This window comes from Lepisma saccharinum, chromosome 12, assembly GCF_977018435.1.
Source record: "Lepisma saccharinum chromosome 12, izLepSacc3.1, whole genome shotgun sequence".
Lineage (NCBI taxonomy): Eukaryota > Metazoa > Arthropoda > Insecta > Zygentoma > Lepismatidae > Lepisma > Lepisma saccharinum.
This window is the reverse complement of record NC_139240.1, coordinates 33,149,537-33,176,069: the sequence shown is the minus strand read 5'-3', so window position 1 is coordinate 33,176,069 and position 26,533 is coordinate 33,149,537. Positions and strand designations below refer to the sequence as shown.

The following is a 26,533-nucleotide window of genomic DNA, read 5'->3' as shown; positions in this document are numbered from 1 at the left end:
ATAACAACTCTGTAGGCAAAAGAATCACAGGATACTAGCTTCTCTACAATTTACCTAAACAGTTAATAAAAAATAACTTATTCCAGATTTTATTTATTCTGAATTCTAGGATGCAGTTTAAGAAATGCATATGTATATCTCTAAATGTTCACAGATTTTATGCCAAACATTTTGTAAAAAAGTATGATGCAACAATTGTGCTTTTTTTTGTTTTCTTTTTAAATTGTGTCAGTATTACCAGTACTTAATCATTTATTACTAAACTGTTTTTAGCAAGATTAGGATACATGGGATACTCATGAATATATGTTAAAATTATATACAGTTCAAATCGATGCAAATCATTTCTTTGTGACAGTTTAGAGACCATTTTCCCAGCCTGAAAAAAATTAACTAATTTGTGCATTACAGTAAAAATATTACTTCAAAAAATTTACTACAGTAAGGACTTACAAAATTTAATATTTTTTGTTTGAAGATTCTGCACTGCTATCATTGCTTTATCTGATGGGCTGATACGACTATTATGCAATGAAAGAATATAAGCCAATTTTTAGACCCAAAAAACAGGGTGCGAAGATTATGTTGTGAAACATGGTGCAGTAATTACAATCTTTGATAAACTGTTGTGTCAATATCGGTTGATACAGATATCGATTCATATGTATCCTATTCCACATTGGGAATGAGGATTGTATCAGTACTGGTGAATGTTCCATCCTTAGCTAAAAAGAATTGTAACTCATGATATCACACTTATGGGAGCAAGATATACAGATCAGTGGAGACACAGAGCACATACCTGAGTTATCATCGCACATTTTCGTCCTTGCCGACTCGTACTGCTCCTGCTCGCCCTTTTTTATTGGTGATGACGAGTAAATCTGTTGGCAGTTTCTTTTATTGTCAAGCTCCGCCATCGCCTTGCATGCTGCCTGGCTGCTGTCTCCTTGCTTGTAGCCATGGTGATGGCGTAGGCAGGATCTTGTAGAGGGTTGAAAAGAGCATGTTTGAAATTAAAATGATTCATTCATGCTGAAAGAGCTATTAGAAAGAGTGATACATAAATCAAGATATAGTAACAACTGTATTTGCGCATGTATAAGCCACAGTTTTTTAAGATGCTACCATTCTTTGTACAGTGGAACCTCGATTTTACATTTTCCCGCATCATACATTCAACCTTAGCAACATAATTCAGGTACTCACGTTTTCTGCGAAGCTGTTTTAAGTAATTTTCTATTAATTTCTGAAGCTACTGCCCCATCCTCACTGGAATTTGTTGTGTCATTGCTTGGCGCGTTTCTGCTGTTTTGAGATAACAACCATCACGGAACTGGCACTAAAACATGGATGTACTGAATGTCAACTCTCCACATGGTGCAGCAAAGATGAAATCTAATTCAGACAACCTGCTCCATCAATGCAACCCGATTCCAGTAGCAAAATTAAGTGGTTTGCCTTCCCCTACCATCCTATCACATCCAACCGCCTTACCAAAGCCAACATTCAAATAGCACACAAACCAAACTCCAAAATAACTGATCAACTAAACAAACATAAACAATACTTCCTCTCCCTCCCCTCAACAACCCAGGTGTCTATGATGCTGAATGCGAGTGCAAGGCTCATTACATCGACAGATCCATCAGGCCCATCAGTGAGAGAATTCAGCAGCACCTATCAAATGCAAAAATGGCCCAACCCACCACCGAACTTGCAAAGCATATCAAATTCCATAACCATAAAATCAAAAAAGGACATGTCAAATACAAAGCACACACTCTCATAGACACAAAAATCAAAGAAACACACGCCATCATGCACCACAACCATGAACTCAACATAAATAGTGGTCAGACACACCACGCCTGGCTTCCTTCAATGCAGCAATTAGCACTGGTGAACACCAGACAACACATACGCAGACATACAGGCGACAACAGCACACCTAGCGGCAATTTAGGAAGAAACAGCAGAAACACACCAAGCAATGACACAACAAATTCCAACGAGGATGGTGGCAGTGGTACCGAAATGAATAGAAAATTACTTAAAACAGCTTCGCAGAAAACGTGAGTACCTGAATTATCTATTACCGCATCTCTCATTCCCATAGTATGAACTTAGCAACATGTTAAGATTTTACATTTTCCCACAATTTAAGTTTTTTCAGCTTGATCCCCTGAAAAATGTAAAATCGAGGTTCCACTGTATGTTGCTCATGGTGTAATAAAAACACAAATATTGAGAGAAGTATGGTAAGTCAAGAAAAGGGTACAGGATGGAACATAGGAGTCGGAATGTGTCACCACCTTGTAATCAAGTGGTAGCAGGTTCAATACCCAGCAGAGGAACAAGGCACAGTGCTTCAGATCCAACTTTAAACTGTAAGTTCAGTACCTATTACTCTACCTGTGCATGAACTGGACTTAAAACGACAAATCAATCAATCACGGAATTCAAATGGTGCATAGAATTCCTTTCACCAGTACTTGAGTTGACTGGTCACTGAAACATGGGTCAAATATGATTGATTTATGCTTCAAAATTTAAATTGCATGTGGTGCATTACGCTCAAGAAATGACAATCAGTAAATGTTGTTACCAGGGCTGAGTTGACACCTATACTCTTCCTGGTGCTTGGAAAAAAAAAATATAAGAATCAATAATTGTTCAAAATACTGATTAATATATGCACATATTTTTGGTAAATAAAAAAGCAAAATGTCGGTACAAAAACAGTCAATTTTTGGTTCAAAAGCAGTAAATAAAATAAAATTTCAGTGTTATAGCGGTGAAAAAAAGGATCAAAAGCAGCATATAGAATGACATTTTGGTTTTAAAATTGTGAACATTTGCCGGCACGTGACGTAAGAAGTTTTCTACTGTCATAGAAGTGTTATGTTTATTATTGCAATAAGTGCAGTTTTTATATCTGTTATATTTGTTAAAAAGACACAAACAGCATGATAAAAAATCACCATCAGGGCCCAGATGATAATTCCGATATGGGATCGAAAGCTCGGCAGAAAAAAAATATTTGTGAATATACATTTTTCTGTTTCTGATACTGTACTGTACATATGAACCTACTATGGAAATGTTTGTTGAGTGTGTTAATGAAAATAATTTCAATAACTTTTCTTCCAGTGAAAATAAAACATTCTGGATGTACTATATAATTGTATCTTAAAATATTTTTTGTAGTCTCTGTAGCTAAATTTTTGGCATTTTTTTAACAATAGTTTGAAAATTACAGCTGCCATGTTCATTTACACTTTAATGATAATGACACTATTTACGCCTTAACATGAATAGTATTTTGTATATTATTCTCCACAAAATGTTTGCTTTTTTTGCCTATAAAAATTATATTTAATCCAGAGAAATTTAAGTGTGTTTACAGTTACACATTACATTTAATTTTATTTGAGCTTCAACTCATCAGTACCTATATATTTTGTTTCCTTTCTTAGAGCCTAATAAACACCATTAAATGATTAGCAAGATTAATGTACTTTCACTAAGAGTGATTATGATATCTATAAAATTCTTATGAACATTATTTTAGAAATTATTTCTTTAAAATGATTTAAATAAGTGATTTTTTTTTTCAAAAAATTTTCAAGACATGAACGTGACTGTGCATATTACGCAAATGGAATGCAAGGATGTAGTTGATGTGTTTGTATATTTTTTTAAAAATAAAACGTAGTATTACTTTCCTTTCAATTAAAGAAGGCATTTTTATGCCACGCCCTGTAGTTATTATACAAATCAATAAAGCAATTTATTATTGATTATGGCTTGTAGTTATCTTGAATATATGCCGCGCCCCTTGCAATTTTGAGTAAACAAAAGTACAGCCTTTACACACCTAACTACTGAAATGACTTGATCCAGTGACCTTCCTATTCAATACCATTTCTCCAGTACCTAGGTTGACAATTTCACCCACGCAGATCTCTGTGTACATGCTCCTGATCAACAAACAATATGCTTACTTAGCATGAGCAAACACACCTCTCTGATAGGAGAGTCATGTCTACCTGGGATTCTCTATGTGCTGTGAGGAGGGGAGAGAACTTTCTGAAGATACACAGCTCGTAATGCTTGATGTGCCTGATTGGAAAGACGTATGGCCCGTTTCTTTTGAACCTATTTATAACTTGCAGAAGTTAAAGAATTGCATGTATACACTCATGGTGTTAGGATCAGTTGTAAACTATGTATGGAGAAATGTTTTGGAGACAATCCATAAATGTGGGAATGCGTACCATGTATATGAAACATGCAAGTGCACAATATTTTTTTCATGTTAAGGGGAATAAGTAACGAGGTTGATACCGTTTTTGCTGAAAATTCTACATAGTACATCTCCTGTGTGCACCAAATCTTCATGTAATTTACGTCTCTACGCTGGGAGGAACCATGCAACGTCAGCATCTACAGTGTTTCAAAGGCAACAGATCCCGTTGCGGTGGCACTGACAGAGACAATGGTTGAACAACAAGAATGAACAAGAAATGTTAATAACAATTACAGCTGTTCATAACTTACCGTCGGCGGACAATAAAGGAACCCAGGAAAATCGACAGAAGAACAAGAACTGCTGCGCACACCATCGGCACAATCACATACACATCACGGTAGAAAGGAGGCTTCGTTGGGGAGGTGTTCTCAAGGACAACAGCTGGTGCAATTGTTGCTAGAAACAAAACACACTGTTTAATATGTGTGAATACTCAGTTCTTCCTAATTGTGCATAAAACTTCTCAGAATTGCCCACATATCTTGATCTGTCTCTTATAGAAGATGGATTATAGAACATCTAGAACATTATACTGTTGTGTAAGTTCATGTTCAATTGCTTTGTTGTCAACTTTGGGATTATGTTTTTGAGTTACAGTGCTTTATATTAAATCGAACCTGCATGTATTAATATATTACCATACTTTGTAATGTACCATCTCTCTCCTGATGACACACTCAAGAACTGAACGTGAGTCTTAAGTCAGTAAAAATTTGGCTTACGATATCTATTACAACAATGGGCAAAATGCATGCATATGTGAATTAAGTATGCACATTTATAAGGGAGACACTGCAATGTCTGTAAATATACAGTATTTTTAAAAAAAATAGAAAAATATATCCATCCAGATAATATACAAAGCATCATACATCCAAATCAATTGAAATCCAGTATTTTTTGAACTGGTACAAAAATGTGATTAAGACATTAAGTCTTTAAACTGACAAACATGATAGTAATTTGAAACTGTTCAGAATACACAGACAGTAGACTATGACTTTACAATCGTGGATTGTATATTTTCTACATTACATAAACTTTATGTTTCTAATAAAACTGCATTGTATACAGATCATAGAATACAAGAATTGCATTGGAACTGTACCAAATTAAATTTCCAAAATTTGCTTTAAAATAACCAGTTTCACACATAAGATAGTAATACTAAAATTGGATTGCATTCTGTCATGAAATCCACTTGTTCTTGCACACGTTTTTATTAATATTCAGGAATAGAATTACACTGATTATATCTATTGCTTTACCTCCAGAGCGAGTCCTTGTAGCGAATTCAAACTCCCCGATGGTGGAGCCTGCGTCATTGTGCGCCGTGACTTTCAGATGATACCATGTCTGAGGGACCAAGTCTCGTATGACGAGCAGTTCCTCTTCTGGTGCAACATTGTTTGCAACAACAGTCCACTCCTGTCCTCCACGAACCCTGTATTCCACCACGAAGTACAGAATGGGGCAGCCACCATTTGGCCAAGTGTACAGATGGAGGTTCACAGATGTGGTGTTAATCTCCAGAAGATCTTGCCTGTTCGGAACTTTGGAAGCTGCAAATTAACCAACAACAAATTAATGCAATTTTTATGTGAGTATTCAATTCATAAAATATGAGATTACTAGGGCTTGGAAGTTGAAGATCTATAAGTTGCCAAAAAATACCTATAAAAAGACCTAAAAATATAAAAAAAGGAACTAAAATGGAAAAAAGGATGTATAAATGTGATCCAAATTAATTAATAGCTTCAGTTTTAATTAGGCTACACATTTAATGAATAAAAAAAAATACAAAATTCTGGTGGTATGGAACACAGTGCGAGAAAACTATATGAATGAAATCTTCTTTCAGACATTATATATATTTTTAGATTAACATAATGTGAAACATCATATTTGGTCTAACCAAATATATTTCTTTCTTTCTTTTTTTATTTCTTTACTACAGAAAGGATGTTTAAGAGGTGATGAACTGATGACGATTCGAAGTGAGAATGGGCAGTAAAAACGTAGTCGAAAGAAGGTGAAGTTGCAAAAAAAAGCCGTTATGATCTAAAAAAGGCTAAAAAAGGCCAATAAGCCAAAACACACCGAAAAAGGACAAATAAAACCTACCTTTTTCTGGCCTACAATGACCCGAAATGAATATATATTATGCTGGGCCTCGTCTTCGGACAGTAGGGAAAAAAAGGATTTTTCCTCAACTTCCGAGACCTAGTGATGACAAATGTAACATTAACAGGTAAACATGTCTCTTACAAACACACAAATGAATACATGTATGCATGGGTTCCCATTCATTTGGAAATAAAAAAATGGAAAGGATATGTGCACATGTACATGCAAACACTCTTACACTTGCTCTCTTTCTCTCGCCCTCCCCCTCCCTTCATTTCTCTTGCTCTTCCTCTCTCTCCTTCTCTATCATGCTCTCACTCTCTCTCTCTCCTTCTTCCTCTCTCCCTCCCTATTTCTCTTCATTTCCTTCTCTCTCTCTCTCTCTGCATTTTTCTCTATTTCTCTTTCTTCCCCTGTCTCCCTCCCTTGCTCTACACAGGGAAATAAAAATCCAAGTATACATTCACGATGCAGCATAAATTGTCTTGAAAATGCCAACTATTAAATCTGAATGAAAAAGTTGACCTATTAAAAAATTTCCCCAAAACTTTTTAAGTTGAAAGACTAACTGCAGTTTTTAAACCTAGCCTGATACATACACAGTTATTAAAAAAGAACTCCCTGGTTTCCTGATTTTATTGTGGAGAACTTACGGAACATATCGTCATATGTCTGATATCTACAAGTTTTTATTTGAATAGTCCCGTAGGCTGCTGGTTCCAAACTTTGCCACTAGGAGCATGCAATATAACATGGTGCTACGTACGAAAGAGCAATGCAACAAACATCAACCTTAATTACAGGAGAATAGGGCTGAACCGATACAGATATCGGAAAGTATTGATTGGAATTTATTTACCCATACCGACTGATACTTCTCCAGGGTCAGTGACATTTTTGTGTAGTCTAATTATCCAGGAAATTATGCAAAATTTTAAGTTTCCTTTTACTTAACACCAGTTTTGAGTGAAGAACTTGATTACTAAGCAGCAGATTTTTAGGTAAAAACAAATTTTTCTTTTGCTTCAGAAGTCAACCATACTTGGTAGGAATGCCGTAAGGCTGCAATGTCTAATTTTACATAAAAATGCATAATTTTAGAGTCGAGATGTGTTGAGATGACATCAGCGGCTCGCTTCGTTGATTGGCTGCTTCGAGAGTTGTGACTCGCTCCGATGCTTTAAATGCATAACAGCCAAAGATGTTCCGGAACCTCCCTCTACCTTCAACACATAAAATGCATATTTCTACGTAAAGATCATAAAAGGTACATGTTTTAGACATTTAAGACAAAATGAAGTTTCCGTATTCTTTGCATAAATGAAAGTTAATGCAAAAAATAGACAAAATACTTCAGGATTTATTGAAAGATGGATGTTTACAAAGCGATTTTGAGATCTTATCTGCAAATCTGAGCTTATTTGTATGTTGTGATAGAAAAACTGGAAACTTCCACACAACTGCTGTGTGAAAGAGTGAAGGACGTTATTGGACTTGAAATTAACCTCCCTTATCATGCTTGCAGGTGTTTAAATACAAATTCTGAAGTCAGTTCGAAAACAACACGGCATACCAAAGACTGAGTTGCTCAGGTTATGGAGAGTGAATATGTAGGTGAAATTGGTGTAAGTGTGCATGACATCTGGCACAGTGGAAAGGTAATTTTCACAACACAAGTCATTGTTCATAGATAACCGAAGTAACATTTTTATTGACAATTTGGAAATGTGCTTTGTTGTTCATTATAATCAACAGAATGCAACAAGCAATAAACATCTTGCTGTCACTGGCAAGTATTTATTTATTTGATGGACAGAATTTTTGAATGAAAATATTCTTGACTTTTAGCCACATATTTGCACTCTTTTTAGAACATAAAAAATTAATAGTTTTCAGTCTTTTAGCACCCAAACATCTGTTATCTAGTAATTACATAACATGTATTTTAATATTCTGATGTCATTCTTGATTATTATAAAGCAAAATTAAGTCAATTCATGCATACAATGGAGTGAAATGATTACACACTAACACTAATCAATACATTATTTTCATTATTACAATTTGCAAGTGTCAGTATTGGTTCAAAGTGATATTGGCTGAGCCCTACATGAGAATGAACTAAATTATATGAATGCTCGCATATGCAACAAAAAGGTATAGTGCAAGGAAGAATATTTTATTCCACAAAAATGAAAGCAAATTTCCTTACGCCCTCCTTTGGTGCTTGACGTGACGATGTCGCTGGGCTTTCCGTTCCCCACCCTGTTGTGGGCCGTGAGATAAATGTGGTAGATGGAGCCACAGAAGAGATTCTCCAGGAGGTAACTGGTCCTGTCAGCATCCAGCTGGAACTCCTTCCAGTTGTCATGGTCTCTCTTGTAGCTTAGGACATACCCTGGAAGCAGAATGTAGAAATTTCAGTAACTTACTATCACAAAATTGAATTGTTATTGTTCGAATGGATTGATCCCTCATGGATATTATGGAAGGACCTGTGTAAATATTTTCACAATACAGAGCGATTCTAAAAGATGGACTCAATTTCATATGGCTATATGTGAATGATATCCATAACATTTGAAAGAACAGGTTCATTAATTCATTAAAACTAAGTCTGCAATTGCAGTGCAGTGTCAGTCTCATCTCTGTTTCAACATTGGACCTCCAACGAGGAAAAAGTATTTGTCATCGGAATAGCCAATTTGAGCAAACAGGCTGTGCTTTGGGTGACTAGACACATCCTGGTGTCCCAGGTTTTAACCCAGAAGCGAAATACATAACATTCATGAGTAATTCGATTTTATCATTGTCGTCATCTGATATATATAAAAAATCGTACAAAGTGCTTCTTATACATAAGATTAGGAATGTTCAATACTTTTACAGTACGAGAATGCTGCAATGAAATACATATAAGGTATTATATGTTACACTCACAATATAAATGAAAAATTGTTTATAATATTTGTACTCTTCATTCCTTTATTTCATATTTTTCCTAATGTAAATTTTTCCTGTATAACATCAAAGTTTCTAGAATGCAATGTTAATTATGAGTCATTCCATACGAAATCAACACAGTCCACAACCTGACCATCTCTAATTTTCATGAAATTTGGGGAGTTGAAACTATGATTGTAACTTAGTAACTATGAAAAGTTTTAGTTTCGAGCATCTTGTAATTGTTAAATTATACAAGGTCAAAGTTAGCATAAATTGCCCTTTTTGAACCTGCTTAGCTATACTAAATCTGCTGTAACTCCGCCCCTATTTTGCCTAGGAAGCTAAAATAAAGCTTACTGTACAGGGAATTGAACAAGCTTTCCAGTGATAAATAACAAGCCTACCTTTGGATAAAAATATAATTTTGTCACATGACCTTGACCTTTGACCTTGAATATCTCAGAACATGTCATCGCCAAAATCGTGAAAAAAAATATATTTGGTTCCTCATACCATATCTAAAACATTGCAAAAAATCATTCTGGGACTGCAATGGGATCAGAAGATACAAAATAATATGTGCAACTATGTGACTGATAAAAGCCCCATTATATGAACTATGATGAGTCAAATGTCCCTTAACACACCCTACAAAATGTAAAGGAGTTATCCTGGTCATGAAAGAAATAGATTAGGCACAGGGGGAACCCTAGCTGTGAGTGTAAAGCGTAGGTCCGGCATATTGTTGACCGCCATATTGAATTCAATGCAAAAATTTCAAAGAAAACGCTGCTGGTTTTTGATGGAGAAAAGTGACAAAAAATTTTATCTGGTGTATAATGCGCAGTATAATCCAGGTTCAAGAAATGCTTTTTTAGTTGTAGGTCGTAAAGCTGTTGCTACGCCAATCAAGAGCTAGTGAAATCATACCTATTCAATGAGTCACCTGTTGCTATGTGGACCAAGAGGAGAATATCCTCTTGTGTAAACAATAAGTCATCAACCCATGCCACCTCCCCCCTCCCTCCACTGTGTTTAGCATCCCAAAGCTTTCACTCTTTAACCTCCTTATTTATTCTGTAATAGTAGAAAGGCAGATCAAAATTACGTTATGGATTTGCAATGCTCAGGAAGTTATTTTCTGTTATTTCTTGCCCAACAAATACCGCTGATACACATCTCATCACATGAGAGGTGCATGCCCGAAGTCTGCCAGAATGGCACTGCTTTTCTTGTGTCGCAGAACATTATATTATAAAGTGAAAAATCTTGAAAAATGGCCTTTAAACTTTTATGCATGGTTTTGCTCATTCTCTTTTTACTTTTTCTAAAAAAAAAAGCCTTCAAAAATATATACTTTTTCCATGACTGACGTAACATTTATAAGAGGCCCATTCAGGACCGTCAAACTAGCAGTTAGGAGAACAAAATTTCTTTTATTAAGGCATTTAAACACTCCATATATGTCATATTATTTGGCCAGTAATACATTTTAATTATTATTTTCTTTCTCCTTATCTTTTCTTTCATCCAAAGTATCACAAAAATCAGAATGTTCCTTCATTTTGTAATGAGCTTATTACAACAGCATTGCACATTAGTGTCGCCATCTTGAATGGAATACTGTTGCCATATTACGAAACTTCAGAATTCAAGCTTTACAACGATATATAACATGATAGGGTTTCGTAAACATGAAAAAAATATTCCGTGCATAATACGTACAAAAGTTTTTGGGTGCAAAATTTGGGAAAAAAGTGTGCATTATACATGAGTAAATACGGTATGAGGGACGTTCATTAAAGATTTCCCCTGAATCAGTTCCCATGGACGGAGATAAACGAAAATTGGTACAGACATTAGTCCTTCTCTAGATAGGAACCACCAATGGCCACACACTTTTCCCATTGCTTTATGTACCCGTGGAGACCTTGTTTGTAGAAGTCTGCAGGTTGCTCCAGAAGTCATGACTTGACCTCAGAAATCAACGTTTCATCGTCGTGGAAGTGCGTCCCCTTCAGAAATGACTTCATGGTTGGGAAGGGTGGAAGTCTGATGGTGCGAGGTCTGAAGAGTACGGGGGATGAGGAAGGATTTCATATTCGCAGGACCGTGCTTCTGTCTGGGCAACATTCGAGTTGTGAACTGGAGCGTTGTCTTGCAGGATGTGGACGCCTTTGGTCAGCATGCCACGCCTCTTGGTTTTGATGGCCTTCCGCAATTTCTGCAGCAGTGAAGCGTAGTACGTCCTGGTATGTGTGGTACCCTTCGCCAGCAAATCCATCATAACTACTCTATGCTGGTCCCAAAAAACCATGAGCATCAATTTACCCGCCGAGGGTTGGACACGGGACTTCTTTGGTGTTGGTGAGTCAGGATGCTTCCATTGCTTTGACTGGGCCTTGGTCTCTGAGTCATAGTGATGGATCCACGTTTCACCCTGGGTGATTAGTCTGTCAAAAAGTTCCTCCTGGTTTTCGTGGCACATGGTCAAATTAGCCTGGGAGCACGGGACTCGTTCCTGCATTTGGAAAGGTGTGAGTAGCCGAGGAACCCATCGGGCAGACACCTTCAGCATGTGCAAATGGTCATGGATGATTTTTCCCACAGACCTCACACTGATCTTGACATCTTCAGCTAGTTGGCGAATGGTTATGCGGCGATCCTCCAAGATGGCAGCTTTCACTTGCCCAATGGCATCTTCATCAATGGTTGACTGGGGTCGCCCGGGAATGGGGTTGTTTCTACTGAAGTCCGCCCACGCTTGAACTGACAATGCAAGTGCTTCACTACGTCTGACGATGGGGCATCCTCTACATAGGTCACTTTCATCTCATCAAACATTTCCTTTGGTGTGCGGCCTCTCAAGTAAAGAAACTTGATGACTGCTTGGTATTCCACTGGATCCATCATTACACCTTGTCTCAATTCAGTACTTGTAAGAGAAAAACTAAGAGGAGTTCAGAATTGCAAATTATCTCATGACGTATGCACGTTCATATCATTACACATATACAATTTCAGTATTCTACATTAACTAGAACTGGGTCAGGGGAAATCTTTAATGAACGTCCCTCGTATTTCTAATATCTGTGGAGAGCCCTTATTGCTAATATTCAGAGTATGTCAAGTTTCTAGGCCTGTTGATATCTGCGTGCTAACAATGAATGTTTAGTGCTGAAGCAAAGCATAAACTGAAGTGTTTTATTTCTACTTGCAGCACCTTGTCAGTTTAACAATACTGACAAAAAATTATTGAAGCTTTCCTGGCAGTGAATAATAAATAGGTTGTCCTCTGGATATCAGCCAGGTGATTTTTGGATAAGTTTCCAAGCTTTCGAGAGTTAACAAGGCATTAGTGAGTGTGACATAATGAGAGTGATGTTAGTTAGCTCTTGAGAGCTCTGAAGCCTATCCGGAAATCACCTCTTTATGATGCTGATAAAGTTTAGATATAAATTTAACTGAGCCTCATCAATAACCGATATATTGCACCAATCTGGTATAAAATTGCGTATAGATTTTGAATGGTTCTATCATCTTTTAAAAACTAATGTATGCAAACATATCTCTACAGTGAATTTTACTTTACAAAAAAGACACTGCATATTTCAGGTTGTCTAACCTAAAACCAAGATACAATTCAAGTATACTTTGCAAGTTTTCAAGGACAAATGGAATGATATAAACAAAGACCTTTTACCAATTGGTTCATAGATACCAATACTATAAAGTTTTTAGTTCTTTCCAGCATACTCAAAAACTCTAATGTAACCCTGTTGTGCTTTCAAAAGTACACAAATTAAGATACAGAAAATAATATGTCACAAAATCATGTAAATTTATTTAGAGAATGAACTTGAATTCAGTATTATTCATCTTTTGTGGGGTAAATTCTGTTAAATTTCAATTTAAATGCAGAAAAAGTGTTTGAAAATTAAGTTTCATAAGTTTTTAATGCAAAGTCAACAAAATAAGCAATGTGTGCAGTCCGTCAAGCAATATAAACACTAATAAATCTTTGAATACAATATTACTTACATCCTTTATTACTAGACAGCAGTGTTGCCAGGATTAAACTTCTAGGGGTGCTGAGAGGGTGTGGAGTGAAATTAAGGGGTGAGATGTTGAAAATAAAGAAAACATGAAGTATGTATGTTTTAGTCCCTAAATCAAATATCAAGAAACTTTTAGTAGGCATCTATGATAATATGCTAATGAGACTCAAGAATACTAGCGACTTGCTAGAATCAATGCTTGCCTGTTGTAAATAATAACAGCAGTCTCACTTCAGTACCTAACATTTGGCCCTCAATATGACAATGACATAACATAATATGACATGTACAGAGGTTGTTTCCGATCTATGTTGACGATTTCAAACTGCACCTACCTTCAGAAAAACCATGTCACCACCATCGAGAGTGCTCTATTTGGTGGCCCTGCATCTTGGCAATTGCCCGACAGTGGAGTTTCTACTGTAGGAGACTGGCACAAAGTGTAGTCATGTCCAGCCTCAACCACTCCTCCTGACAGCCTTTCCATAGCCCTTCAATGGTACAGGGACTTCTCTGAAACAAGGCTCATTTCAGTAGGCCGAAGGTGCAAAAGTCCATCGGTGAGGCATCAGGTGACTTCACTGGAATGTCTGTGAAAGGAATGACATGAATTCCAGTTTCTTCTGCCATTTGTTGGAGGAAGAGGCAGGTTGAACAAGATGTGTGACTTGACGCATTGTCTTGATGCACCCACACACGATTCTGATCCCTCCCGTAGAGATGGGGAATGTCATGGCGATAAACTGGTGTCAGGACATTAGCCTGAATCAGAATTAACCTTTTATTTTTGACAACACAATGTATGGACAGCTTGCCATTGTACGAGTATCCAGCAATGATCATCAAACCTGTGCCGAAACTTTCCTTACATTCAGTGAACTATCTTTGAAAGTCCCTCGAACCTGTCGATCGATAAAAAATTGCACGTGGCTTGTGACAGTCATCAAGATAAACATATGCCTCGTCTAATGTAACAAGGAACTTCCATTTTTCACCTGACAGGTGCCGCTCATAAAGCTTTCGACAGTTGCTGCGACGTTCCTGGATGTGCTTTGGCAAGAGCTTATGAACATGCCCCTTGCGTCGCTTTTCCAAACCCAAATCGTGGTCAATGATGGTGTGCACTTTTCAGTGATGTTTGTAGCCGGTTTGCGATACTTCTCTGTGTGGCTGGATTCTCCCTGGTGACCAGCACCCTGACATCCCGAATTGTAGCTGGTGTGCGGCTAGTGGCAGGTCGGGAGTTGCAGTTTCATAATGGCACTATAACTGTAGTTTACGTCGGAAAGTGCAGTTATGTAACCCTCCCAATATGCACTGATTTTCGGCAGCATTCTTACCGATACGCAATGACCACACCTGTCACACACAGTCAACGGTCTAACGTGCCCACACGACTGGCAGCTTCGTTCTCTTCACGCTTGGTGGTGCTACAAAAGGTGTGCAATTTCGTACCCATAGATCGGAAACAACCTCTGTACATGTAAGAGGTAATATTTTCGGTAGAATATAGGTTTTGGAAAGGGGATTGCACCCCTGTTACTAGATGATCTGATTTTTCACGCTTGCAAAGAAAATTCATGTAAAATCCATGCATTACCAGTGAGTAGACACCCTGTATTTAAACATTAACTTTACAAAACCAAAAATATAAATTATTTACATTCATTAAGAAGTAATAAAATAGTAGAATTTTGTAATATATTATTGCCTTTTTATAGCAATATCAGGCAGGTAAAATAAAAATATCAGCTAATACCAATAAGGTACTCATTAATTTGTCTTATTGCAATACTTGTATTATTCTTCAGGTGTATTTTTTTCCATGAATGTATTTTATGTGTTACACTGCACTCAGTCATGTTATGAGAACAGAATATAAATTTTAAACAAAGAGAATAATTAATATATTTAATCTTGAAATGTGCTTGTAAAAGAGCATATTAATTAGGCGTGAGAACAATTAATTAATTGATAATGATTATTGAGCAAGAACAGCATGACAAATGATAATGAAATTTGATTTTATATACATAAAGATTGATTTATTGATTTGGTTAATTTTACTTTGCTTTTTTGCCACATTAGGCTAATCAGGAACATGAGGATAAGTGACGATATGATGAAATTGTTGTAGGGACACTCGTAGAGAACACCCGTAACCAGGTCAGGATTCGAACTTGGGGCCCCTGGCATCATAGTATGCTGTTATACACATGAAGGGAATAATCACAGTTGTAATGTACAAGGTAGGAAATTTACTATTATGGATGTTACTTTGATGTCTAATACTATTAACCCAATTCAGATATGAATGATTTTATTAATAGAAGTTCAACATTATTCCCAGCACATCAGAAATAAAATGATGAGAAAGTTAGTGTTTGGTGAGCATTCAAAATGAAATGAGTGTGCTGAGTGATATGGAGTGTGCATGAACATGCAGAAACAGACAACAACATGTAATAATGACACACAAGATCACTCTTAACATCTTCTGTACAGCTGAGTATCGAATTTGCTCATTTTTCCCTTCAACACGTATTGAAGTCATCTTGGTGGAGGTCTTTTTCATGCACCACCCTATATAATAGAACTTTTCTTGTATATATGGCTTGCATTGTAGAATAATTTCTCTTGTAGTTTATGGTTGTTACAAGCATGTAAACACAAATTTTGATGTAACATTTATGTTTATATGCTTGCAACACTTGTAAACTATAACAGAAATTATTGTAAAAAGAATTATGAAACTGAGCCTCAGGTTCTTCATTGCATTCATGGAATTAATGGAAAACTTATTGAAACTTCTGCTGTGGCATCCACATCTTGAGTGAAGAAATAGCCATTCTAATGTTGCTTTCGCACATGCCTGAATCAGTGACCTTGAGAGTTTGACACAAAAAATCTTGGAGATATTTGATGATGATGAGATGAGCATTACATGGCAAATATATAGTGAGTGGTTCTTTCATTATATTGTGTTACTTTTTGATACCTTTAGCGTGAATGCATTGTGCGAATACCTAGGTACATGCATCACCAGCAGATCTTGCGCATCCATACCTTGTAGCTGTGAGCCTCCGTCCTCTGGCGTTTTCCACTGGAGATGTATAGACTTGGTGGTTGTATACTTTACCTCCAGGAAAGGTGCTCCTGGAGTCATGAGAATCACCAAAGTGTATACCACTTGGTCCTGTCCGAAGAGGTTTTCTGCCATGCATGTGTAGTTTCCTTCATCTGATCTTCCAAGGCCTGCAAGGGAATAAAAACAAGCACAGTTGAGCTGAGCATTTTTTATAAAACTATTTTGTTTGGAGCTGAGTAGTCACATTCAGCAATAACATGAGTGGTGTACAGTGGAATGCATAAATATTAGGGATGGTCAGATATGAAATTTTGGCTGATACCAATAAAATATCAATAAAAAATTTACTCATACCGATATTCTACCTATCCGAAATAAAATTCCAAATGGTCCTGGAAGAACCTGAAAGGATCATTGACCTCCTTAATAAATGTATGTTTCAAGGTGACTGCAGTGCAAAAGAAGGTGCATATTTTGGCATTTACTTTATTAAAAAGTAAGGCATGGAGATTATCCATAAAAATTATAATAAAATGTCAGAATTTTGCACTAAATTATGAGATATTTATAGATATATCGGATCGGTAAAATAATCGATAATTTTTCCGATATGCCTATATCGGCCAATACCAATAGATTACAAATTAATCTGTCCCATCCCTAATAAATATTACCTAGGAAATTGTCCATCACCTTGTTTATTCTCTCTCTGTTATGTAATGAGAGCTTCAAGAAGTGACATAAAATGCTAAACAGACTGCTGACAAGCTCTGCACCAGCAGAGTTAAAAATCTATGTCTTAAAAACTAGGGATATGACATTTTGGCCGATACCGATAAAGTACCGATATAAAATTTGCTGATACCAATAACTGATATTCTACCGATCCGATATAAAATTAGAAATGATCCTTCAAAGTGACTGCAGTGCAAAAGAAGTTGCATATTTAGACATTTACTTTTTTAGAAAGTAGAGCATGGAGATTATCCATAAAAATTACAACAAAATGGAAGAATTTTGCACTAATTTATCAGATATTTATTGATATATCGGATTGGTAAAATAATCAGTAATTTTACTGATACACGGATATGCCTATATCGGCAGATACCAATAGTATACCAATTAATCGTTCCCATCCCTAATAAAAACACATTGGATGTAAGAGAAAAAAATAATTGGTAACATTGTCACATTGTAATCAAGGGGTCCCAGGTTTGATACCCAGTTGAGGCACATAGTGGTTTGTATCCAAGTTAATACATAATAAATTGTGTTGATTGATTGGTGTTTTAAGTCCACTTTATGCACAGTAACGTTAATTGGGACTCGACCTACAGTTTAAAGTGGGATCTGAACCACTACGTGCCTCCACCGGGTATCGAACCTGGAACACCTTGATTACAAGGCAACGACGCTACCACTACATAATAAAGTTGATGCTGTATATCTACTCTCACAATTGAATTTCAAGTTCAGTCAACAAGAACTACACAACAGAATGTAATACAACCTCTGACAATAAAGTTCGGTGAATGATCCGGAATATCGAATGTAGACGAATTCTTAATGAAACCTACCTTACTGTCCTACGAAGTAGTCTCCTCCTATGGCTATGTACCATTGAGAACGGCTGTACATGTCCTGGAAACTTTTAGAAAAGTCTTCTTTCAGGATAGTGTTCAAGACCCTTGTCACGTTCTGTTGGATGTCCGGAATATCATCAAATCTCTGACATTTCAAAGCGATTTTGAGGCGTGTGAAGAGAAAGAAATGTGGAGGATTCAGATCCAAATTTCTTGCAATGCGTTGTTACAGAGGATGAGAGCTGGGGTGTGCGATACGACCCTGAAACGAAACGCCAAAGCATAGAATGGTGTTCTCCTGCATCACCCCCGTCGGAAGAAGGTCAAGGCGGAAAAATCACGCATCAAGACGATGCTTATCACTTTCTTTGACAGTGATGGCATGATCCACAAGGAATTCCTGCCGGAGGGAACAACAGTTTTTCCGCCTTGACCTTCCTCTGACATGGTGATGAAGGAGAACGCCATTCTATGCTTTGGCGTTTCGTTTCAGGGTCGTATCGCACACCCCAGCTCTCATCCTCTGTAACAACGCATTGCAAGAAATTTGGATCTGAATCCTCCAAATTTCTTTCTCTTCCCAAGCCTCAAAATCGCTTTGAAAGGTCAGAGATTTGAGGATATTCCGGACATCCAAAGGAATATGACGAGGGTCTTGAACACTATCCTGAAAGAAGACTTTTCTAAATGTTTCCAGGACATGTACAGCCGTTCTCAATGGTGCATAGCCATGGGAGGGGACTACTTCGAAGGACAGTAAGGTAGGTTTCAATAAGAATTTGTCTACTTTCGATATTCAGGATCATTCACAGAATGATCAGAGGTTGTATTTTCACTTATGCACACTAGAACTGACATAAAAATAATATATGACCATTATCAAGAATGTGCACAAGTTACAATTAATTAATAGTTAACAATAATAACAGATTCCAAAGGATCAAGGGGTTCTGGGTTCAATACCTGTGGAGGCACACTGGTTCAGATCCTACTTTAAACTGTAGGTCCAACAGTCCCGATTAGAATTTCTGTGCATAAAATGGACTAAAAACCACTCAAACAAAGATTCCAAAGGTGATTTGCAAGGTAGGTGATCTTAACAATCGCCACGCATAAAAGCAGTTCTGGGGCTAACTCTGGAGGGTAAAGGCAGTGAAATTTGTTTTGTGTGGTACCGATTGCTATTGCAGAGCTCGATGCACACACCCTGTACCTTCATGGCATGGTGCAATCAACATGTGACAACTTGACCTTTAGTAAATTCCTGAACAGTACCTTGTCCATAGTTGTAAGTGCATTCTGTTTATTTACTTGAAAAGTATCTCATCAAAAAAAGTTCCCTCTCAAAATGATCTTAGTGTTATCATAAAAAAAACTAAGCTTTATTGAGAGCATTACAGGACCTACTAAAAGAGCAAAGCATCTCCTTGGTCTTCTGTACAGGTTCACTGAAACCCAAAATCATTCATCCATTAAAATATATTTCAAATCCTTTACTCCCCTATTCTTGAATACTGCTCCCCTGTCTGGACCAGAGCATCTAACTAACCAATCATTCCAGGATTGATTCTGTGCTCAACTTCTCCCTTGCCTTTGTTCGCCATAGAATACCTTCTCTGAGACACATCCATAAAATAAATATTTTGGCAAACCACCACATGCTCATCACAAACTAGCAGACAAGAATTTTTTGCATATTTTCTAGGGCTGAGCCGATCCAACTTTGAACCGATGCCGATACCAATACTCTTATCGATTCCCAGTGATACAGATACTTGAAAATTGCAATAATTAAAATTTGTTCACAATATTGATGTGTAAATATTCTTCTTCAATTATAGGGATCAATTTACCAAGAAATTTGCTTTATAATAGGGATGGGACGATTTGAAATTTTGGCCGATACCGATAAAGTACCGATATAAATTTACCGATACCGATAACCGATATTCTACCGATCCGATATAAAATTAGAAATGGTCCTGGAAGAACCTGAAAGGTTCATTGACCTCCTTAAAAAATGAGTGTTTCAAAGTGACTGCAGTGCAAGAAAAATTGCATATTTTGACATTTACTTTTTAAAAAAGTAGAGAGAGTGTCCACACGGGCAACCCTTCAACAGCGGTCTCTTTTCTACAGGCTTCTTCTTGCCTCCAAACATTGACATATTCTTGCAATTTTAAAGAATGTTTGTGTAACTTTTAAATTTTATTCTATGCCATCTTATAATTGTTTGGTTTCTTTCATTTCTTTTTCTTTGTTTTTTCCTGATTTTATTTTTTCAGTACTATAACAAACTGTATGTAAATACGGTAAATAAAAATTTAAATAAATAATATGATGAAGGGCTTGACTTGATTGTGTCAAGCAATACAATTACATGTATACCTGTTGAGTTCTATAACCAAATATACAAATACAATACCGAACAGATACTTACTGAGAATGCTGAGTCCTCCATCATCTGCCAATTGGTGATTGGATCCAAACTTCAGTGCCTTTCCCTTGTACAGCCAGTGGCTTCTGGGTGTCGGGTTGCCCACAGCGAGACAAGGGAGGGAAATGTTCAACCTGATGGGTGCTTTCAGGGTCTGGGAGAAAGAGGCAATGCGGGCTGGAGCTGCAATAACAAGCAAGTATATAAGCTGTGGTGTATTAGATGTTTGCGTCGACCCTTCACCTCCCCCACCATGAATTAGTATTGTTCATTTTAAGTTATAAATTAAAGTGAGCTTGTTATTTTTATTGTTAATAGCAAAAATATAAAGTTAATTTAGTTAGTTTTCAAACAAAATAACCAAAGTAAAACTGCACTAGATTGAAAAAAAAATTGTGTAAAATACAGAAACTTGGTTATGTTTTTATGTTCTACAATTTAATCCAAAGAACAAATAGTTCCACAGTTTCCAAAATTCCAAAAAAAAAAATATAGTTTTTATGCGAGAGGTCACACAACTGTATGAAATGGAAAATAAAGTAACGGACAACAAAACAATTGTGTTGGATATTCATTCATCTGGTGGATTGAGTAGTAAATTCGCCTCGTTTATGTAATAATAATAATAATATTTTTTCTTGTAAGTACGCATTGCTTGAATTGTAGAATTATTTATCTTGTAGTCTATGGTTATTACAAGCATAAAAACACAGTTTTTCGTTGTGACGTTTCAGGAGAACCAGGCCCGTAGCCAGACAGGATGAATCCACAGAATATGAACAGCAGCTATTACATTCGCTCATCTTGTTTATGAGTATTTAGAAGATTATCTACACTTTGTAAGTTCTTTCATAGTGGAGCTTCTTTATCTGTACCTTCACTGTCCCTGTTGCGACTTCCCGTTTAGACAGAAATCTGTGACTTTGATGTCATCATGCAAATTCCCTTTGCACCTGCATCAAAAACCAACAGCTCTGAAGTTTTGGGAACAAAGGAGAGTTTCATTGCTTCGGCCGGGGGTGGAATGTACTCTATTCACTGTGATTGAATATTGTGCATTTCTTTTGTGTGTGATATAAATATCTGCATCATTTAAAGTAGTGTGGAGTGTGTAATTGGTAATTTCAGTATCAATCAATTAACACTTCAAGAGATGTTTTAAAAGATGGAGAAAAAAGTAGTATTTGTATGATATTTATAAACTTTATTAACTTAACAACACCCCCCCTTGCCCGCCACAAACACACACATAATTTACCTTCATTAAATACTGTTAATGTTTTTAAAAAATGGGCTTGATTTACATAGCCCCCCGCTGATAGTCCCATGAGCCCTCCCCCTAGAGATCACTTCTAGCTACAGGCCTGAGGAGAACACATGCTCCCTTCATCAGACATTTATTTTTAGTTTGATAAAAGATACAGTTATAAGAATGGTTAATTATTTTTAACAGAAAAGTATCAGTTATACAATGGATGTTGTCAATGTAACATTGTTGTAATATAGCAACTTAACTGTGAAACTGTCTGATGAAGGGAGCGTGACTTCTCCTGAAACATCACAACGAAAAACTGTGTTTTTATGCTTGTAATAACCGTAGACTACAAGAGAAATAATAATAATAATAATTAATAATAATAATAATTTGGAATAAAACTGGTTTATTTTTATGCACGCATGTATAGTTACTTCTGTATAATAATAATGGTAATAATTAATAGAAAGAAAAACAATAATAATCAACTTTTATAAATGGCCTGTCCTTCCCTGCCAAAAAGTTCTGGCGATGCCCATGCTGGTACTAATTTCTTTTCATAGTTCAACCTATTGTACAAATGTTAACTTACCTCTAGAGTTTGGTGACTGTAAAACTCTCTCTGTTCCATCACCCTCACCGACAATGGTGGAGGCCGTGACCCAGAACTCATACTCCTGCATCTCGACCAGGCTCCGGACTTCAAATATCAAATCAATGTTGCCAAGCCTCACGTCAAAGTTTGTATGCTGTAAAGCAAACATCAGGGTAAGAAAGTGAATGAGGATGCAATAAATAACAATGGGGAATATCAATCTACAAATGAAACAGATCTTCATTCATTCGAGTGGCTTTATATCAGCACAAAGGGAAAGTTTTGTTCACTTTTTGTTTTCATTGCCTCATTATGACATGTACAGCTGTACAGTGTGAAAGGTGGTCCCCACTGCCTCGGTTAAATCCGGCCCTCTGGATTACTTCCTTGTAAAATCCTTTCCAATCTCTCCTTCCACCTCACCCTGAGTGCCAAGCGAGCAGATTATATTAACGCCGGAATTACGAAAGGGGGGGGGGGGGGGGGTCACATAACATTTATATTTTTAGTCCCTAGGTTTGTTATACATGTACAGCAAGTGAATAAACAACCGGTAAAAAGCAGTACTATTGCTCTGGGAGTTCAATTCAACAAATCATAACATTATTTTGGAAGATTGATTACATGGGTTTATTATACGTTGTTATATATATACATATTTACATAGCGCTTCAATGTGTGTCTTGCATAGACCAAATTAACAAAACTCAACAAACTTGCGCACCTATGGCTTACACCATCGGTACTTCCTTTACTGCAGAGTTAGCAAAACTATCTCTGCAGGCCTACGCTCAGCTTAAATGATATTCCGTTCATTACAAATGTTTCCTTATGCCTTCACTCTTTCTTTTTGGCATCCATTTTCGATACGGAAATATCCAAATATTCAAAGCTTTTCTTAAGGCGACTTTGGGACAGCAACAGGGGTGGCTTAATCAGTCTAGCCACCAAAAGTGGACTAAACTCGAGGAAACGTTCCTCATCGTCAAAAGGATTCGGAAATACTGTTTTTTTCTAAAGCCCAACTGGCCTTTTTATAGTCGGGTTAAACGTCCGTGAACGTGAACCCACCCCGTAGCACTGGAATTTTCCACAGCAACGGTCTTTCGAAAGACAGCTACCCCAACTGGGAAGCTAAAAAACAGTAAAGCATAATCCATTAAGCACATACACTTACATGCAATATTAAAATAAAATTACACTCATGGAAACATATTAATTAACCCAATACCCTGTAGCTGGCCAGCAATTAATTAATACAAAATACCAAAACCAGTAATGGTCAAACCAACCCTTACAACAGTAAGTAAAAATTATTGCAGTTTTTGTCTGTTAGTTATATATTTCACTTTTATACTTCCTACATGGACTGCAACTATGACAATGAACCTATTAGAAATTCAGAAATGGAGTGGTCCTACTCCACGGAAATAACAAAATGAGTCAATCTGGAAATTATTGTCTTTAATTGCATTAATGTTTAAATGTTTGTGAATGAATATAATTTGCATATTTCACCAACAAAAATTACTAGTATCTGTAGCCTATATGCTTCACAGACCAACTTTGCTACATTTTTAAAACATCATATGTGTACCACTTTTTCATTAATGCTCTCCTGCATTCAGTTTATATCATCATACTCAAGTTTTTTTTAAAAAAAATTGTTAGCAGATACCACAATGTACTTCATAATTTTATGAAATCAGTTCATTATGAGTATTTTAATCCAATCGCATGTCTAGAACCTTACATTTTATGTCTGAATGCCACACGTGAAATGCTGGAATTCCCCAATGGCTAAAACACATAAGAAAGTCAGCAATTGAAAACATGTGGAATCAGGCACGTAGCCAGGGGGAGGGCTAAGGAGGCGGAAGCCCCCCACAAAATCCTACAAATATTTAATTTAAATAGTGGTAATTAATTTTACTTGCTTAGGAAGAGTAAACATAAGATCTAAAAAAGTTTAATGTATATTAGAGCAACCAGCTTATATTTTTATATTCTACAATTTAATCCACCGAATAAATGGATCCATTGCTCCCAAAAGTTATAGTTATAGACACACTATAAACTTTATGAGTAAAATTTTCCCCTAACTTTTAAAGTATTTTTTTGAATGGAATGTGTAAAAGTTAATAACAAAATATAATAACTATGAACTTAAATACACTAACTGTACAAAATGCAAGAAAAATAATGTTACTCATACGGTGGATCGATTAGCAAAGTCCCTCCATTTATATAATTATAATGATAACAACAATAAAATTGGATTAAAATGTGTTTATTTTTAATAACTTATAACAGTTATTATTGTAAAATGATAATTACAACCATGGTAATAATTATTATTGTCATTATTATTTCTACTAATGAAGTTTTATCAATGGCCTGCCCCTCTACAAATATTTCTGGCGATGCTTCTGCTGATATTTCTTATGAGCCCCCAACCTCAATGACCACCCTCCTGAAATAACAGGCTACGGGCTTGTGTGGAATACACCGTCTTAGTGAGATACATATTGGTAGTTGTGATTTAAAATGGAGAGTTTGCATAATAGTTTACAGGTGTAGTTATACCTTTCATTAAACAGGCTTATTATTATTCACTAAATATTTATAAATAGCTAGGGTCGCATTTTTATGGTGAATAAGAGATCAAGAGTTCAGCACAAAAACTGGGCTAATTTCATGATCAAAAGCAGTGGTGGCGATTGGGTTCCCAAACCGGGGGGTGGGGGGCAAGGATGGTTTATTTCTCTTTCTAGACAAGGTTTAGCATAGGGCAGGGGAAAAAGTGGCAAAATGTAGGGGGGTGGGTCAGTTGCCCCCCCCCCTAATCGCTGCCACTGATCAAAAGCATTAAATAAAATGGCAGTTCAGTGTTAACATGGTGAATAAAACCACAAATTTGATTTGAAAACTATGATATTTACACAAAATACAATTTTCCCTTATAATATTACATTTACATAGCTGTCAGGATGCTAAGTTTATTCCCGTGTAAAGAAGCCTATTGTTGCTTCTCAAATATGGACATACATACATCTCCATATGCACACTGAAGTCTATTCTGAATTTTAGCAGTAGGAATTCCTTCTTTAACAAGGAATTCAATCACAGAATGTTGTCGAAACAGACATCACTTTCAGCCATTTTGAAACAACTGCCTGCACTCATGTGATCGAAGCTAATGACACCACACTACCTCGACGCGTTCAGTAAAGTCTTCATTTTGCGATGATTTACATCGATTACATGTATTGAGGGATTCTGATTTTTTTTAAATTGTTACAAATTGTTACTCATTACTTTCAGTATGCTCCTTGTAATACTGAACAGTGAGAAATAGTACCAAAAATATAACCTGTACACTAAGCCCAAATCAGTGGTGCAACCACAGGGGAGGGAAGCATTACCCCCCCAAACTTGGACTGATATGAGTTCTAGGGGAGGCAAACATTAACAGCCAAGTGTACCTGCGAGGGGCAATTACCGCCCACAACTTCAAATTTTATGCAAATAAAAGTACTTTTCAAAAAAATTTCTTGCTCCCAATGCCTGCTTTTCTTAGCCTCATCAAGTTCAGAACCGTAGCTAGGTAGCAGCGGGAGTCAGTCCTGGGCACTGAATGATCTAAATGAAAATAAGTTGTAAGATTGCTTGATTTGTGGTTGTAAGTCCACTTTACGCACAGAAAGGTTATCGGGACTGGACCTACAGTTGAGATTGGGATCCAAACCACTGTGCCTCTACCGGGTATCAGTGACGTGCGGTGACGTCGACACGGGGTAGCAGTCAGTGGCGTGCTCAAGGGGGGGTGGGGTTTGTGTGGGTCACACCCCTCCCCCCATTAGGGGCCAGTATTCTTAAAAAAAAGAATGTCAATAACAGGAAAATATTACAAAATGATGAATGAGTACTAAAAAGAAGTACACGTAAACCCCACCCACATTCGAAAATAAAAAAACCCTTTGATTTGATTACTAAGCCAGAGATCCTGGGTTCGAATCTCAGCTTGGCCATTGGTATTCTTTGTGTGTGTGTCCCTTCATCAATTTTATCGTATCATCATCGCGATTAGCCAAAATTGGCGGAAAAACGAAGTAAAATAAACCAA

At 36.7% G+C, this 26,533-nt stretch overlaps 1 protein-coding gene across 1 annotated transcript in view; it reads right to left on the bottom strand.

Moving 5' to 3' along the window:
* Dscam3 (Down syndrome cell adhesion molecule 3) overlaps positions 1-26,533 on the bottom strand; it is an 823,298-nt gene that overhangs the window by 12,154 nt on the left and 784,611 nt on the right. Inside the window, exons 25-31 of the mRNA XM_083132903.1 lie at positions 22,405-22,561; positions 20,561-20,740; positions 16,513-16,701; positions 8,655-8,840; positions 5,584-5,877; positions 4,564-4,711; positions 803-984 (exon numbers count right to left, since the gene is read on the bottom strand). Coding sequence (XP_082989029.1) covers positions 803-984; positions 4,564-4,711; positions 5,584-5,877; positions 8,655-8,840; positions 16,513-16,701; positions 20,561-20,740; positions 22,405-22,561 — 1,336 coding nt within the window. The remainder of the gene's footprint in view (positions 1-802; positions 985-4,563; positions 4,712-5,583; positions 5,878-8,654; positions 8,841-16,512; positions 16,702-20,560; positions 20,741-22,404; positions 22,562-26,533) is intronic.